Source organism: Nymphaea colorata, chromosome 3 (genome assembly GCF_008831285.2).
Source record: "Nymphaea colorata isolate Beijing-Zhang1983 chromosome 3, ASM883128v2, whole genome shotgun sequence".
NCBI lineage: Eukaryota > Viridiplantae > Streptophyta > Magnoliopsida > Nymphaeales > Nymphaeaceae > Nymphaea > Nymphaea colorata.
In genome coordinates this window covers 3,483,659-3,500,394 of record NC_045140.1, presented here as the reverse complement: position 1 = coordinate 3,500,394, position 16,736 = coordinate 3,483,659, and the positions used below count along the sequence as shown (strand labels likewise).

Below are 16,736 nucleotides of genomic sequence, written 5' to 3'. Positions count from 1 at the left end.
GGTTGGCTCATGTAGACAAGTTTCAGATATATCCTTACGCAGAAAAACGTTGTTGACATCAAACTATCTTATATGCTAGTTGAAGGAGATGGCAATGATCAGAACTAACAAAATAGTAGTAGACTAAGCACTGGACTAAAAGTGTCAAAACAAATCAATACCCTTCTATTGAGAGCAACCCTTGGCAACCAGCCTAGCCTTGAATCATTCGACTAAACAATCTAGCCAACGCTTTATTTGTAGGCCCATTTGCTGCCAATAATGTGCATATCAGAGAGCTATTGGACAAGCTTCCAGGTGAAGAGCAGAGAACTCATGCTACATAGTAGTTAACCAATGGGGATCTTGAAGAGCTTATCTAAGAATAGCAGGTTCAAGGTCAGTGTTTTGGGAGACAAGGTATGCTACAGGAAAGAGGGTATTTGGACGCGAAGACCTTAGGCCTAATAGTGTCATCTTGTGACTAGGTCGCCATCTGGTGAGTGTGTAGGGGAGGAGCTCAGTGACCATCGGTGGTGAGGGTGAGGGAGGATGAGGGAGATCAACAACGAGGTTGTGACATTTTTTACTCAGATGTATGAGAGCAGCTCATGCAATGTCCGATTCTGCTTTCATCAATGAAGTACTTTAAACAACAGATTGTCGCCAGTATGTAAAAACTTTATTTTTGCATTCAAAATATTCTCAACAAGCATCCTCAATGTCTTAAAGGCAGTCATTACATCAGATTTTCACTTAAGCAAATATATCCAACAAAGCGTGAATAGGCATCAACAAACAGAACATAATAAAAGAACCCATTTACGCTAGAAAGAGGGGTAGGAGCCCAAACATCAGAAAAAACTTCTAAAAGGCTCTAAACTTCATTCAGCGACTTCTTAAATAGAGTTTACAACTTTTACTTTAAAAATCAGTACAATTATAAAGAGTTTCTTAAACAATAGGAAGTTCAAATTCATCTAAAATAGTCTGATCTACTTTAAATTCTGGGTGGCCAAATCTCTGATGCCATGTGGAAACTGATGCCTTCTTACCAATGCTTGCCTCCTTTTATTGATCAGCCTGCCTAGTAGGTAACTTTGTAAAATCCATCTTCAACTGACCTTAGAAGAAGAGCTCTCCCTGTTGTCTGATCCTTAACATGGCAACAAGAATGTAAGAAACCAAAGACAACAATATTGTGCTTATAACCAAACTATTGCATTGGATATAAATTTCTGCTCATTTTGGAACATGTAAGACATGGTTCAATTTAAAAGTATGAGGATCATGATGCAAAGTAGACGAACCAGTACTAGAAATAGGCAAAATAGGTATTGTCCCCTGTACATATCCCCTCCTTGCCTTGGTAAGGTGACTGCTGGATTCTGTTGCTAATTAGGTTGTGGTGATGTAGTGAGATACACCTGCATCCATGTGCCAACTCTCATCAAGGTAACTCAAAGCAGAAGCCAACAACACTTGTCTCTGTTGCCCTTGTATTTTTTTCCTGTGAAGATCCGAATTTCTAGTTTCTAGATTAGCTGTAGGAGAGACTATAATGACTAATCATTAGGAACTCCAACCTGCAATTCATGAATTAAAAGAAAGCAGTCCATAAAACTCATTTATTATTGAAACAGGTTCTACAAAATACTAACGGGCGATTTGAAGGCTAGATATTCATTGGGATGCTATGCAAGATGTGCATCACCCTGGCACTCTGGGGGATCAAGAGGAATGGTGGGCAGGGGCGGAGCCAGAATTTTTTTTTAGGGACGGGCCAAACCATCAGCAGGTCGGGCCAAACTAAAAAAGTTTGATTTTTTACATATAAAAAAAATTTCTGGGCTCACCCGGGCCTGATGGTGGGGGCTTCGACATTCAGCCAGGTGGTAAGATAAAATACTCCGCGTGCACACCTTAGGTCGTCTTCCTCAGTCGGTGTGGCAGCAATGGTTAACTGATGTGCTGCCATCTTAACATGCTTAAAATAGTCATCAAGACTTCCTTCTCCTCTTCTTAGTTCCTGAAGTTGTGCCTTCAATCTTAATATTTTGGCCCTACATTAGGCAGCATACACACACCCTTTAAAGCTTCTCAAACGTCATATGAAGTCCTAAGTCCAACAACTTGACCATGAACTCATTCTACCAATGAGGACATGATCCAGCTCAACAGTCCTTGATCCTATCGAGGCCATGAAACAAATTTTGCGTTCAACTTTTGAGCATTTCCTTCTTGTATTTCTCTTGGCAACTTACTGCATCACTAACAACAACCCCCAAGAAAACAAAAATTAATATTTACGTCGCAACATTTCATCTATACATAGATGATCATTTAACATTTGAAAATTATAAATAACCACCTGACTTTAAAAATAATTCAAAACACACACTTCACAGATAAAATATTGAAGTACTTAAAAGGCTATTTTACCTTTAGTATTAAAAAATTTTCAAAACACATTTTTTAAGTTAATTTGTCCACAATTTCACATCTCACTCTCTCTCTCGTGAAAAAGTCACTGTTTAACGTACACTTTTCTGAAGTCAAATGGTCTGCTTAAATATTTTTTAATGTTTTTAAATCATGACAAATGTGTTTTTAAATGATTTTATAAAGTTAAGCAGTTATTTGTAATTCCCTAAAGCAGCTACTTTGTAAAGATATAAATACTTGACGGATTATCTGTGTCTTTCTCAAAAGGAAAAATGCAAAACTGAAAAACTAGATAAGAAAGCCACCAACCACAATGCATCAACTCAACACCCACAAAAAAAAAAAGTTGCTGCCACAATGTCCAAAGAAATAATGCACGATCATTTCTACTTTTACTCATCACAATGCACTCATGCACGTGGATGACTCGATGTTATGTCATTACCTGTGCAATGGTGAAAGGACTCAACCATCTGACTGACGACACACATCACAGCTTGCATCATGTCATCAGGTGATTAACAAACTTGTTCCGCTCACCACATGTATATATAATATATGTTTGAGGGTGGAGGTCTTGAGTGTAAGAAGTCCAGCATGCTTCATCTTTTTTTAAAATAGCAAGTTGGACCGTGCATGACGAAATTCAAGGTATAGGAGGCCATTTTTATGAAATTTTAGGTGAGCGAGAGAGTTATTCAGACCTTTCCTTAGCACTTGGGTCTGGAGCGTTGGTACCAAAGTAATATAGGAGTCATTTTCTATGAAGTTCGAATTCACCCTGTCATAAGCCTTTCTCATGTCTTAAGGGCCTTTTTATGCATCCACAGAAAAGAAAAATAATTTGGTGTCACGTCTTTAAACTCATATACACTGTTTTACGAAGCAATGGGCTTGAAGGTTTTCAAATTGCTCGCACTCCTAAGAGTAACTGAGCTCCATTCACATTTTTTACCAATTTAAATTTAAAGGGGGACTATGGAATAGTAAATCAATAAAAAATATTGATTCTACAACAATTAATAACATGTTCAAATAGTAATAATAATAATGGGGGTAGCGCAGGTGGTTTCCTTGATTAGCAAACTCATCTTGTTGTAAGGAAAATAGCTAATGTTTTCACTTGTAGCCATCTTGTGACAATGAATGCTGCATGGGCTTGGTTAGGGGTTTAGGCTTTTAACTTGAAAGAGGTCGACAGTAGATGTGTTTTGACATAACCTATTTTGTTAACAGAGCAGGTTAGATGTTAGGGCCCCTACTAAGGATTCCGAACCCTGTGTTATGGATTGAAAATGACCAAAAATATCCCTATAAGTTCAATGGAAAAACCTTGCTATTATAAGGGTAAAAGTATAACTCGAATATTTTTTATCCATTAAAATTACCAAAATGCCCCTTTGTTAAAAGGAGGAATATCAGACACCCATGTTAATGGCAGAACATGCAAAACGCCTTCTTTTTTTAAACAGCTGCCACTGTACACGTCAGACTATAATATCATCTTCAGATGAAAAGAATGGAAAAGCTGCTTGTCAACTACGTTGAGAGGAGGAAGCACAGAGCGGGCTTGCCTAGGAGTATCAGCTTGCCCAGGTGCACACCGAACTGCCATGGTTCAAATCCCGACTCCTTGTGCAACCAATGTCACAGACAGAGAATCCATAGACTCACGAAATTATTCCAAGGAATTTACTGCTGCAATGAAGGTCTGAGCCTGATGCGAACTCATTTGATCGCAGGAAAGTCCAAAAACTTGGAAATCGTGCTACAGAGGCCCAACCATTTTCATGGAGTTTTCAACATGATTATTGAAAGTTAACTATCGAATGGGTTGCACCAAACGGTGCCCTGCTCCTTGGGGACAATGCCAAAAATAACTCCTTACATAAAACTTGATTAAGGCAACCAGGAGGCGTTTGGTAACGCATTACCGTCCATAAATTTTCATGAAACATGAACAGCCAGGCTGAGTGTCCCTCAGAACACTCGAAGCACTCACTTTATTATTAAACTAAGAAAAAGAAAACACCATTCCAGAACAGCAGAATTAAATAGTGCCCCTGCAAATTTTGTCACATTAGAAGGATAGCGTGAAGATTGTCAAGTATTCGGTCCATCAACTAGGTCACAACGAATCAGCCAAAGACGACATGGGAAGCAGAATTGCTTGTATGGCTTTCTATTAAGAAGAGTAGTAAGACAAGGAACTCGCACATGTAAAGCATCCTTGCGACACCTGCTGCGCCCAAAAACAATAAGCTACTACTGCTATCAAATATTTAAGAAATTAAACGATTAATGCCTTGATGAATATGGGAAATAAAGCCAACAATCAGCTGATGTACAACAATCTGATTTCATGATCTACCATTATTTCACTTTTCAGGCCCAATGCATCATTGTGCTGCTGCGGTTTCAACAACAAACAAACCAATCCATGCAGAATCTACCAGAAGCAAGATCAGCATATTTAAATTAGCAATCAACTCATGTCCTCATCATTCAAGCCATCTACTTTTGGCTTTGCTTCTGTCAGCACCATTGCAGATTTTATCATTCACGAACTGGTAAGTAGCCCCCAAACCCGCTTTTCTGTAGGCTTTGGTAAATAGTCATTGTGATCATCAGAACCCAAATGACATTAATTGGTTTCCTATTCTTCGTCACTGCCACTGCTGCTACTATAATAATCAATGTGATCCATTCTGGAGTCACCAAATTCATTTTCAGAATCTTCACTCTCCCAATTATCTCCCGAATCATTGCGGACACTCCCATCTTCAGTGTCCATGTCATCTGGCACTATTTGTCTCGTTCTGCTCCTGATAGCTCTGCTGTAAGTTCTGTCATTGGTGGATGTCGAATAGTTACTTCTCTCTCTCCTGTTTGGATTTTTTGGCAGGTCATCATGGTCATCTTCAGAATCAAAATCACTGTTGAGGTCACCATGATCTAACAAGTTAGTATCATCAGGATCCCATTCATCACCACCTGAAATTTCGCCATTCCCATTACCTCTGTCCCGCCTGTGGACATCAGTACCATATCTTTTTCCTTGTGCACGTCTCCAGTCTCGCCTCTGACCATCTCCCTCATCATCAGAACCGCCACCACGTACTGGAAAAGTTCTTCGGCTTCTACCACCTATATCTTCTTCGTTCCAATACCTTATTCTGCCAACCTCTTCCTTTTCTGCTGCTTCCTCTGCTGCCCATTCTTGATCTGCTGCATCCTCAATTTCAGCAATGAATCTGTCAAGCTCTTCCTGGTCACTGTCTTCAGAGGGTACAACTAATTCATCCTCAGTTTCATCTGCCTGAGATGGATCGTGCCTGTCACCATGGAAGACATATGGTGTACCTTGTTTCTCATCAATAGCACGGAAAAATGTCGAAGCCACCCGCTGGACACTGGCCATTGCAATTGGATCCTCTGGGTTTACTCCCATTTGCCGAAGTTGCTGTTCCAGCTTCTTTATGTTTAATTTCTGGGAATCGAGAGCTTGCTCAAATCTGGCCTTAAAAAGTGCCTGCAGAAAAACAGCTTGATGTCATACAGTCAGTAACTGTCTGCATATGGCACTGTGAAGCTCAAGGAAAAATCCACCAATTCTAAGAGCAAGCATTTGTGTCATGGCATGGCAAGTCAAGCAATATTTTCACCAGCTATTGACTGACTCACATGAATAACTGCAACCATTTTTCTGTCTAAGAAACAGGAATGGAAAAGGGGAGTATCAACATTACATGGATACCAGGCCGCTGCAACTATTTTTCATTAGGCAAAACTAAGAACATCAACAAACAGCAGCATCAATGCAAACATGATGAAAGTAGTTTTGATGCAAAGAAAGGTAAACGACATATGGGAAAGACCTACTATTGGGCACAAATGTGAGCAAATACACATGAAATGTCCATCCTTATGCATGATATCCATTGAGAGACAGAAAATGGAATGGAATTTATTAGTTTTCTAGCTTCTCTATTCACATGGCACTACTATAAGCACAAAAGGCCATGATGCCTAATTGAATTGAAAAACAAAATAGCCCCATTTTTTATTATAAATTGGTCTTTTATTTTGAGCCTCCATCAAAAGATATTATGCACTTCCAAAAGTGAACTTGACTTTCGGACATCCAATGCAGCCAAATCAAGCTACAACACCCTATATAGACATGCATCCCTCTGGAGAATACTGGCAGAAGATAGAAACTGCAAGAAAATGACGTGAAGATGTGTACTAGGATAACAGAGACATGATTCCCAGATAATACATGTCCTTTGCTAACTTATCTGCCTCTTTAGGATTGGATACCTTAAACATCAAAGCAACAAAATATACAAATGATTTATGCACATACCTTCCTCTTGGTAAGTGTGTTAAAAGGTATTAAATTCTTTGGTTGCCGATAGTTCCTGCCTCTGAACATGATTATTGTCTTGACATCATGTACATTGACCACAATACCTCCGCTTAATCTTGCAAGCATTGTTGCCATCTCTTTAATTTTCTCCTTGGGAAAGTTATCACAGCATACTTGAACAGTTTCATGAAACTTCCAGTGAAGATGCATATTCTGGACTACACCACCAAAGACTCCTCGAACACCAACAGGCACATAATTTCTGTTTCTGAAGCCAATTTTTTTGTATGCTTGAAGCTGCTCAGGTGTCAACAATTCAGGATCATGCCGAGGAGGAGGCAGCTCGGGAAGCTCATACTTCTTTAGTTTTTGTAGAAGTAGAGCCACCTTCTTCTTAGCCTATACAATAGCACAATTTAGAGGAAAGACATATCTCAGTTATAAAAATCATAACACACACAAAATAGTTTAGGATAGAATATGCACTCCATGTTGAACAAGTGAGAAACATGAAGCGAGACATTACATAGAATAAAGGCAGAAAGGCAAAACCAATGATAACTGTTGAGGACGTCCCATCAACACTAGGACTAGGAAGGTTAAAGGTTAGGATACCATTTTGAAATTTCAATTCGTTCACCCATGCTGAATTTGATTAGTTCTGATTTGCAATGCTCACACACAGAGATATAGATTACCTTTATGGATGCAAAGGTTAGGACACTGTACTGAGATTTCAAATTCTTTGACATACTGAATTTCCCATGTTCACATCTGTGCATAGACACAACTGCACACATCACACACACTCGCACGCACATAAACATGCAGAACTAAAAAAAGCCCAAAAAATGGACATATTACATCAGTAACAAATCATAACAAAATTGCAATGTTTTCACATTTTTACATCCTTAGAAATGCAACTTTTCTTGGCTCCCTATCAATAGAGTATGTCTACAACCATGGAAAGTTCTGGTTAGCCATAAAGTAACATCAGTAAGAAAGCAGTAGAGTGTGTATCATATTGTATCTTAACATATACATCATGATTCTAAGCACAAGTAACCCAATATGCTAATACATCCAGTAGCATCCAAACTTAAACTGACAACCTAATCACATGGACAATGGATGTGGGGTGTGCATGCGGCGCATTTCAAAAAAAAAAACTTGCGTCTGGAAGCATAAATCTGTAACCCTTAACCTAGTTCAGCCGTGCATCACCCCTTCCTGCCACAGGGCAGGTACATCCTCCTCCTCCTCTTCCTCCTCTTCCTCCCAACCTTAAGCTTCCTCTTTCTCCTTTTCTTCTTCCTCCTTCCTCCTCCTCCTCCTTTACTTTTTCTTCTTTTCTGTTCTTCTTCCTCTTCCTTCCCCTCCTCCTCCATTTTCCTCCTTCCTTTTTCTTCTTTTTTATGGTGAAGACTGAGGATGCATCCAATGTGACTGATCTGACAACAATCAGATAACAAGACTGAAACAACTTTCTAAGCAGTACCATCTTTAATGGAACTGGAGGACTGGTTCTTGATTTTTCTTTTTTTGGGGTTTGAACTTCGAAATATGTTCGCAACACCAGTTGGTCCCATAACTTCTTTGTTAAATTGCAGGACAACAAATTATGGAGGCAGCTGTTCTGAAAATGAGAACCCTGTGCAAATCTATCTCTCTCAAAAGAAAAGAAAAAAATATGAAATCACTGTTGTTATTACCTATGGTGAGGACCAACATGAGATATCTTATAAGCATCACTAACAGATAGACAACAGGACTTGAGAGTTGAAAATAGCACCTAGTGAAGAACTTTTGCACGGAAATCTCCTAAACTTGAGCTTTTGACAGCTTCTTTATAACACACTATCCATGTTCTACAAGAATCGTGGACATGCTATACTAGAACAGGCATTGTGAACTTCATTCCAAATGTAGTAATTCCCATACCTCCTCTTTCAGGAGAAATTACATGGCACAAAATTTTAGTTGAGAAGATGACCTAACATGCACTTTCCTTTACCAGTGAAGAATTGAGGTTGCACTTAAAGTCTTAAACTATAGAATAATACACAAGCTAACAATAAGAGCTAAGAAAATTAGGTATAATACCTCACTTAAATGTGTGATTCAACACCTACATCATGTGGGTGCAGGTGGGGGCACGGGTGCAGATGCAAACACAAGAGTGAAAGCAACTTCAAAAAGCTGGGTGCAGGGACACCCCTATAGTCACAGATATCATTAGAGGGTTTTTGTTTGTGAGCTTTTTCCAGTTATTAATCGAAAAAACTGATTTTGTCAATATCAAGAACTCAAAAACTTAAATATATATATATATATATATTAATATATTTTTAAAAAATAATGACATTATAAAAATTTTCATAAAGGAAATCGTTAAAAATTCAAAATAATTAAAATGCTAACATAAACCTGTATTAACAAATGATTATTTGAAAATTTAAAAAAAAAAATTGTGATATTTTTGCAGTACTTACATTGTGCTGATATTTTCAAAGTTCCACAATATTTTATTTTTCCCTTTCTCATTTCCTTTGTTTTGAAGCTTTTATTATGGTATTTTGAAAATATTGCAGATACTTGTGACTATGATACATATTTACACACGCGCAAATGTTTGTGTATAGGGAAATTTTTAGATCTTGAGTAATACATGTTTGATACTAGCCAATTACTCTCAACATATCTCTTTTTCTACAGAATGCTTCCTCTTTAGCATCTAATGAAGAGTATATATACATACATATATCATATATGTAACTTAACAAATATTTGATATGTTGATAAAAACATGCATGTAAACATTCATATTAAGAGCTTTTAAGGGAAAACAAACAACATAATCCACCAAATAAAAAAAATGTCAAAAAAAAAAAAAAAAACAGGATTGGAAGAAGCAAAAGTTAATAGAGCCGAGAATGAAAAAGGTCACAAGGTAAAACGACTGCACTAAACCTGACTTTGACCATGTGACTCTGGTACTGGTGCAGCTATCCTTTAGACATGCCTATGTGTCACAGTAATACATAATTTATGCTCCTAAGTCCTAAGTTAAAGATATTTCCTTTCTTCAAGATAAATCAATTTTTTGCTAAACTTTAAAGTGAATATGTCCAGATCATTAGCAACATGTTCCGTTAATTCAAATTGACATTCCAGTCACAGACTCTGGATCTATAAATAGACCTGCAGATGCTATATGAGGGTGACACATGGCATGGGAAAATTGAAGTAACACGAACTCTTCAAAAAGGTTGCCGCACCTAAGTCGTGTTGGGTGCAGTTTGGTGCGGCTTGGATGCAGCTCGGGTGCGGCAATAAGCAATTTACTTTCTTTTCCATTGAATTATTGATAAAATCATAGTTTGTTAATCATTTTGTTATTTTTATTGGTTGTAAGTTGTAAACAATTTAGTTCTAGCTTTATTGTTTGTAGCCTTTTTAATATATATATATATATATATATATATTATTTTTATTTATTTATTTATTTATTATCTTCACGGCACCCTCACCCACGTTTTTTCAACCGTGCTGCACCTGCACCTGCACTCACACACCCACACCAGCACCCATGTAACATAGGAATTGAATTGCAACAGATAGGAACGCAGAAGACCATCTCCAAATTGATCCATGTCAAAAGTAGCTTTTGATTTGTGCTAGCAGGTGAGTTTTTCTTAGCCTACAGTGTACAACAAGCAAGTTTCAATCAGTGTACAACAAGATGCAGGCATGTGTAGTTCTCAAGTGGAGCTGCGGTTAGATTTTGTCCTCACAAATTTTGCTTTTCCCCTTTTTACAAAATATTAAACTCCTCTTTTCCTTGTTATCAAATATTTATTGATGTTAAAATTGCCAGCAATTCATTGCCTAATCATGATTTCCTAGTGCTTATAGGGAACTTGGCAAGAATTAAACACACCATCATGTTTCAGTTTTGCAGCTATGTCACATAGGTGATAGGTGAAGGTACGGGTGCCAACACCAGTGCACGTGTACACACTGGTGGACAACTTATAATGGTGTTTGTTCCGTGTGAGTGTGTGTGTGTGTTATTATTTCTATTCATAAAAATATAGATTACTCAACAAAAAATACCAAAATATACAAAAAATTACAAAAAAATGAGTCTGCTGTTACGATTTGAGTTTGCCAGCACACACAATGAACACAAGAACACAATAGAGAGAAGGGGAGGAGGAAAGCACATAATGTTTAACGTGGTTCAGTGAAACTTCACCTATGTCCATGATAATCTCATGCACTCTCACTCAACCAGCACCGAGAGTGGTGGTGTGCTTATTATAATCACTTAGGTTATTCTATTTTAGATATCCAAGACATCTATTTACGATTTTGTTCAAGCTAAATTTGTGGACGTTGCCGATTTTCTCAACTTCCTTATCTTCAACTTTCTTAATCTCAATCTTATAGCCAACCATTTTGGATTGACCTTTCTTTTGGCCATCTGCTGCCAAGGTGTTATGACTTCCACCAAGCTCTAATGTCACTTTCATTAATATCTGCCATGTCCCATCCCCACACCCTGCCCAGTTGGGCCAACATGGGTACGATGCCCTTCTATGAGTATCCAAGGGACATAAATTGGCAGTATATCTTGCATGGTTAGAATGCTTAAAATTCTTCTTAAGACCAAAGCTCTCACATCTACATTTTTTCCCTTACTCTGAAATGTGTCATCGCAACAAATAAGCCACATATATTTGTGTATTTGATTTCCAAAACAAAGATGGTTTGCTCTTTATTCAGATAATCAACTATAACTTAATCAATCTCTTAAATAAGTAATTTTACCAAACCCTGGACACAAAGATATACAACTGCAGTATGGAATCAAACCTGAAATGTCAGATTATGGTTCTAAAGTTGGAATGACAATACATGGGACAACTATGCACTCAAATGAAATAGCACCTGGGAAAGTAAAATCACTTCACAGGAGATAACAGGTTCACACAAACATAAAAGTAGTAAAAACTCATAGAGCATAAAACTTGCCCCTCAAATAGCTCACACAAGAAACCCGAAAAGAAATATGAGTGTTCGGATTTAAAAGAATAAAAAAGGCTACAAGAGCCTCTCAACAAGAGACAAGACCTCAATCTAAACAGATGAGAAAGAGCTACCTCACTCAGCCAGTTATTGACAGAGAAAAACAAGAAAAAATAAATAAAGGAAAAGAAAAAGCAGCTGAAAGAAGAACAAATAAATATACATACATATATGTCAATTACGGATACTACATATATATACAACATGTGCACACATATAGATATATATCTTAAAATACACACACTCAAACACGTGTATATACTCTTACAAGAGACTACACCAATTTAACATGCACACCAAAGTGAGAGAAAAAAGTGATGCAGCTTATGTAAAATAAATATCAAATGAACAGATTTTATAAGTATACAATATGCATCAAGCAACGGCCAAAAAACATCTGAAACATTTTGAAAATAGTCGTAGCATTGCCAATCTGAAGCTTATCTATAAATAACTGAGCATTATTGTAATAGTTTCAAATATCATATTCATAAAAGAATATATAACATAATATTTTTACGCAAATATTATGAAATCTACAAGACTATGTCAGACGTTTCTTAAAAAATATTTTTTACACATCATAAGTTCATAACCTTTCGCCGTGATTATCTGTTGTATCATGTATGTTTCAGAAACCTTTTAACCATTGTGTAGTTTTACAACAAAAGTACTATTGGACATATTATAAGCATACATTTTTTGAAAAAGTTTATACATTTATCATTTTTAATATTTTCCCACATTTTCATGAGATTTTAATAAGGAACCATTGTTTGGGGAAAAAAAAAAGCTCCAGATACAAAAACTTTAGAAGACTTCCGAGATTGATATTGATGCCTACTGATCAAACAATGAAAACAATGTGAAGAAGAGTAACTGCTAAATAAAATATTGTTAAATGGAATCTGAAAATGATCATTACCTAAGAACCCAAAAGTAGCACTTTCATGGAAAGCTGTCTTGATATAGAATCATCATTGTGTATATAAAAGCAATCACAACCTTTGGCAAAGGCATCAATTGCTGGAATTTCCTAGTCCCATATAACAGTAGAAGAATGGGGGTTGCTGACAACAAGTTTAATTAAGTTGGCCAATTATGGCAGCTGAAAATCTCAAACAAGAACAAGATGTACTATCTAGGTGCCATAAGTGACTACCACAACATTATTTTATCACTTTCTAAAGTCCCACTAGGCAATTCAGCCCTTCTAATATGTTCCTTAAAGAGTTTTCAGAAATTGACCTTGGATCAGATGTTTCTTTATGTGCAAATGTCATTTATCTAAGTAAAAATCCTCCACGACCACGTTGTGAGACCAAAATCACGATGTAACAAATTATAGATCTTTCTATACCGAATCAAACATAAAGATAGACACTTTACCAGCAGAAACACTCGCAATAATCTCATCACAGAAATAATTGCAGAAACTAAGCTATATGACCAAAACAATCAAAATATGTGGAACTGAAGCTAGACTGATTGACGAAAAAAGAAACCTTGAAGCAAATTCAATGCCAATTTCTAATCCATTCAACCCCAAAACCACATTTTGACAATATACAAAAACAGTGAACCTAAAACTATACAATCTATTTATATTTCAATTCTAATACAAAAAATAAAAAAGGAACTTAGCACTCCACAAATGGTTCATATTTCAATCTGTTTAGCTATGTCAATCTGTCTAGCTATGTCAATAATACATGTATTTGTTTCATTCACGGGGAGCAGAAGAAACTAAAAGGAATGCCTGCAATGCATAAACTACGAAATCCTATTTATAACCAAAGATAACCAGAAAAAAGAAAAGGGTAAAGGGGGATGCAGGCAAACAGAGATGGAAGAGTCTTACTCTCCGGAGGTTATAAATGAGCCTCTCCTCATCGGTCATCAGCTTCTTTCGGAGTTTCTTGGCACGCCTGATCTCCCGAAGAGTTTTTCCCGTCTCCCTCCTCATCCTCTTCTCCACTTTGCTCCTCATGCTCCGTCCCTTCGTCGACATCAGCCGACCCTGAAGAAACCATGGATGAAGCCTCAAATGCCCAGTTGAAGCAGAACCAGCAGGATGTGGAGGTGGAGGACACCCATCATCACCACCCACCATTCGTATCGAGCGGCCGCCGCAACCATTCACTTGTGCAGCAACAACACTGTTCGCTACCCAACTCCTAAATGACAACCAGCAATACAGAAAACAGGAAGATCAGAATAAACGGAGAAGGAACAAAACAATTCCCTATTTTTTCTTCAAAGAGCTCACGGATGAAACGTCACCTGCTACTGTTGAGAGAAGAGATGCTTATAATACGGCGGAGAGCGTGGATGCTCCTGAGCACACACATGCTCTTTCTTCTTCTTCTTCTCAACTTTGGTCTTAAAACGCCTTCTACGCTTTCGACAGAAAGAGGGCACGCATTGCGCGGTGGAATGCGTCAACAACGAAGATTAGAGAACGCTCTTTCGTATCCCATGCGATCTCCTCTGTCACTGAGAGCAAGCACCTCAAACGTTAAATATCGACACCCCAAAATAACGTGATACATTGGAGAAACAATCTTTTTTAGTTAATTTCTTTTTCTTGCAATATCATTAGAAAGCATAAAAGCTTAATTAGCACTTTCATATTTTAAAAAAATAAATAAATGACCTCATAGATGTGCCAAAGTCAAACCCAGTTCTCACAAAAATCCCCCCAGGGCTCTCTGCTCCTGATGTGCCAACAACGTTTGTGTTACCCTCCAAGTTATGTTAAACAAAAAGACAATTCGGTTCAAAACGTTTCTATAACTGAATTATGAATTAATGTCTGATTCCGGGGCCTGACTTGATTAGCGAAAGTGAAAATCAAGTTTTCATTTGGCATTCAGACATTATAAATCAAATTTTGAGCTACGCACCTAGATATAAAACTTGATTTCGAAAGAATTCAGCTTCATCATCCAAACGAGAATGTGTCATTACCTTAGCATGCCAAACATATATATATATATATATATATATATATATATACCTCTTCAAAGGTGACTAGTAGAGGCATTTGCAATTTGGACAACAAGTAAAAAGATACACATGAATTTGGTAAACAATATTAAATAAATTTTAGAAATAACAATAATAATAAAACGAAACAAACGACACTTAAAAATGTAAAAGCTTCAATATCAAGGAAAATACACGCAAGTTTTTTCTAAAAGCATATTACTTACCGTGCTGTAAGCCAGATGTAAGTTAGTAAGCCCAAAAAACTAAAATATGTCTTCAAGTAAGGTTTCATCCATTGCATTGGCTATACTAACCTCTGGTCCTTTTCCAAGTCCTGTAATAGTTCAACAAAATTACCTTTGAAATGGAAACTAAGAGGACAAGGCACTGACCCTTCCTTTTTTGTCGCTCGTAAGAATTTTCCCAACTTTGTAAGCTGAGGGTTATGGATACACCGTGGAGTCGATAGAGAGAAATGAGCATGATGAGAGGCGAAACATAAGCGAGAACCTTAGCTGGAGAAGAAATAGATTCTCTGGCGGCGGAGGAGAGCATAAGGAAGAACCATCACGATTCGCAGCCCATGTTGAGGGAAAGCAGATTTTCTAGTGGTGGAGAAGAGCTCACGATTCCCAACCGTGAAGAGAGAAAACTGATTTCTCATCAAAGGAAGAGCAAATAGCATACCGGCAATGAGTCATCCGACGCCAATTGACGAGCAGCGGCTGATGACAGTGGGGATGGAAGGACAGAGGCGGCTGCCGTTGCTCCGCCGCTGCGAACGAAGGGGGCGACCCGAGTTACCTTCGAAACTGAAAGGCGAGTATCTGACCGGAAGCGCGATGGAAGGGCATCGCGTCATTTTTCAATTTTCATGGGGCAAAATCGGGCGATTTTCGACCCGAGTCTAAACCCAGTGGGATTCTGCTCGATGGATCAAATCTCCCACAATGCAGATCTGGATCTACAAAAGGGCCAAAAATAGAAAAAATGCATTGACTGTATCAATATATATATATATATATATATATATATATATATATATATATATATATTTAAAGAGGTGGTTTGACAGAAAAAAACACTTTGCATTTATCTTATTATTAAGTAAGATTCATGAAATAGTGTTTTATAAATATGTCTTATATGAAATAATACAATATGTTCTTGTTGTCAAAGGACCCCAAAGATGGTTTGATGGCCACAAGTCGTTGGACAAAGTTTTTTTCATGTGTGTGACTGCAACTTTGCCAAAGTGGAACATGTAGACAGCTTAATAATATGAAAAAATCGCATGATCTAACCTCTTTAATGGTTACATAGGAGGGATTTGAAAAGGCTATTATCTATAGTTTAAATCTCACATCAAAACAAAGAATCTCTTTATTTATAAGTTACAAATGTTACATAGGCTGCAAGAGGTAATGATTTTGAGTTCAAAGAAAATTTGAACCTATTCAGGCAAATGAAAACGAGCTTGGAAAATACACTCCAAAACTGAGAGTCTGGGCATCGTTTATATTATCCAAGTTGATAAAAAATTTCACTTCAGAATGAAAATAGACACCCAATTACACAAAGGTGTTGATGGTATCGTCTTTACATAAAATTTATAGTTCACTTATTCAAAGATTGACTTTTCAATATCAGACTAAACTTTTTAGGTGTTATATTCCAACTCACCTCCCCTGTTAAGGCACACATGTCTCCACATATTAGACCCCAGGTCCAAATGTTGAATCGTGCTCTGATACTATTGTAACAACCCAACTTACTCTCAAACTCAAAAATGTGCCCCTACTAGTTCCAGTTCAAGCCCAAAAAGAGCTAGGATATGAATCAAGACAATTAACTA

General features: G+C 37.4%; 1 protein-coding gene across 4 annotated transcripts; it reads right to left on the bottom strand.

The window, feature by feature from the left end:
• Positions 1 to 4,580: 4,580 nt before the first annotated feature.
• LOC116251305 (CRM-domain containing factor CFM9, mitochondrial) lies at positions 4,581 to 15,730 on the bottom strand. Of its 4 annotated transcripts, none has more exons than XM_031625489.2 (5): positions 15,239 to 15,730; positions 14,174 to 14,386; positions 13,752 to 14,067; positions 6,794 to 7,195; positions 4,581 to 5,956 (listed from the first exon to the last, which is right to left on the bottom strand). In XM_031625489.2, the coding sequence occupies exons 2-5, from the start codon at positions 14,239 to 14,241 to the stop codon at positions 5,081 to 5,083; spliced, it is 1,662 nt and encodes a 553-aa protein (XP_031481349.1). In that variant the 5' UTR covers positions 14,242 to 14,386; positions 15,239 to 15,730; the 3' UTR covers positions 4,581 to 5,080. The 4 variants fall into 4 exon arrangements, with proteins under 4 accessions (XP_031481349.1, XP_031481348.1, XP_031481350.1 ...); XM_031625488.2 differs by having other exon boundaries at positions 15,274 to 15,730; XM_031625490.2 differs by having other exon boundaries at positions 15,569 to 15,730.
• Positions 15,731 to 16,736: the final 1,006 nt, after the last annotated feature.

Bases quoted from the DNA above. Each gene is read 5' to 3' on its own strand.
- LOC116251305 (XM_031625489.2), bottom strand. From the start codon at position 14,241: ATGTGTGTGCTCAGGAGCATCCACGCTCTCCGCCGTATTATAAGCATC. The intron at 14,068-14,173 runs GTGACGTTTCAT...GTTGTCATTTAG, and splicing joins TCTTCTCTCAACAGTAGCAG to GAGTTGGGTAGCGAACAGTG. The intron at 7,196-13,751 runs GTAAGACTCTTC...GCTATTGTATAG, and splicing joins TCATTTATAACCTCCGGAGA to GCTAAGAAGAAGGTGGCTCT.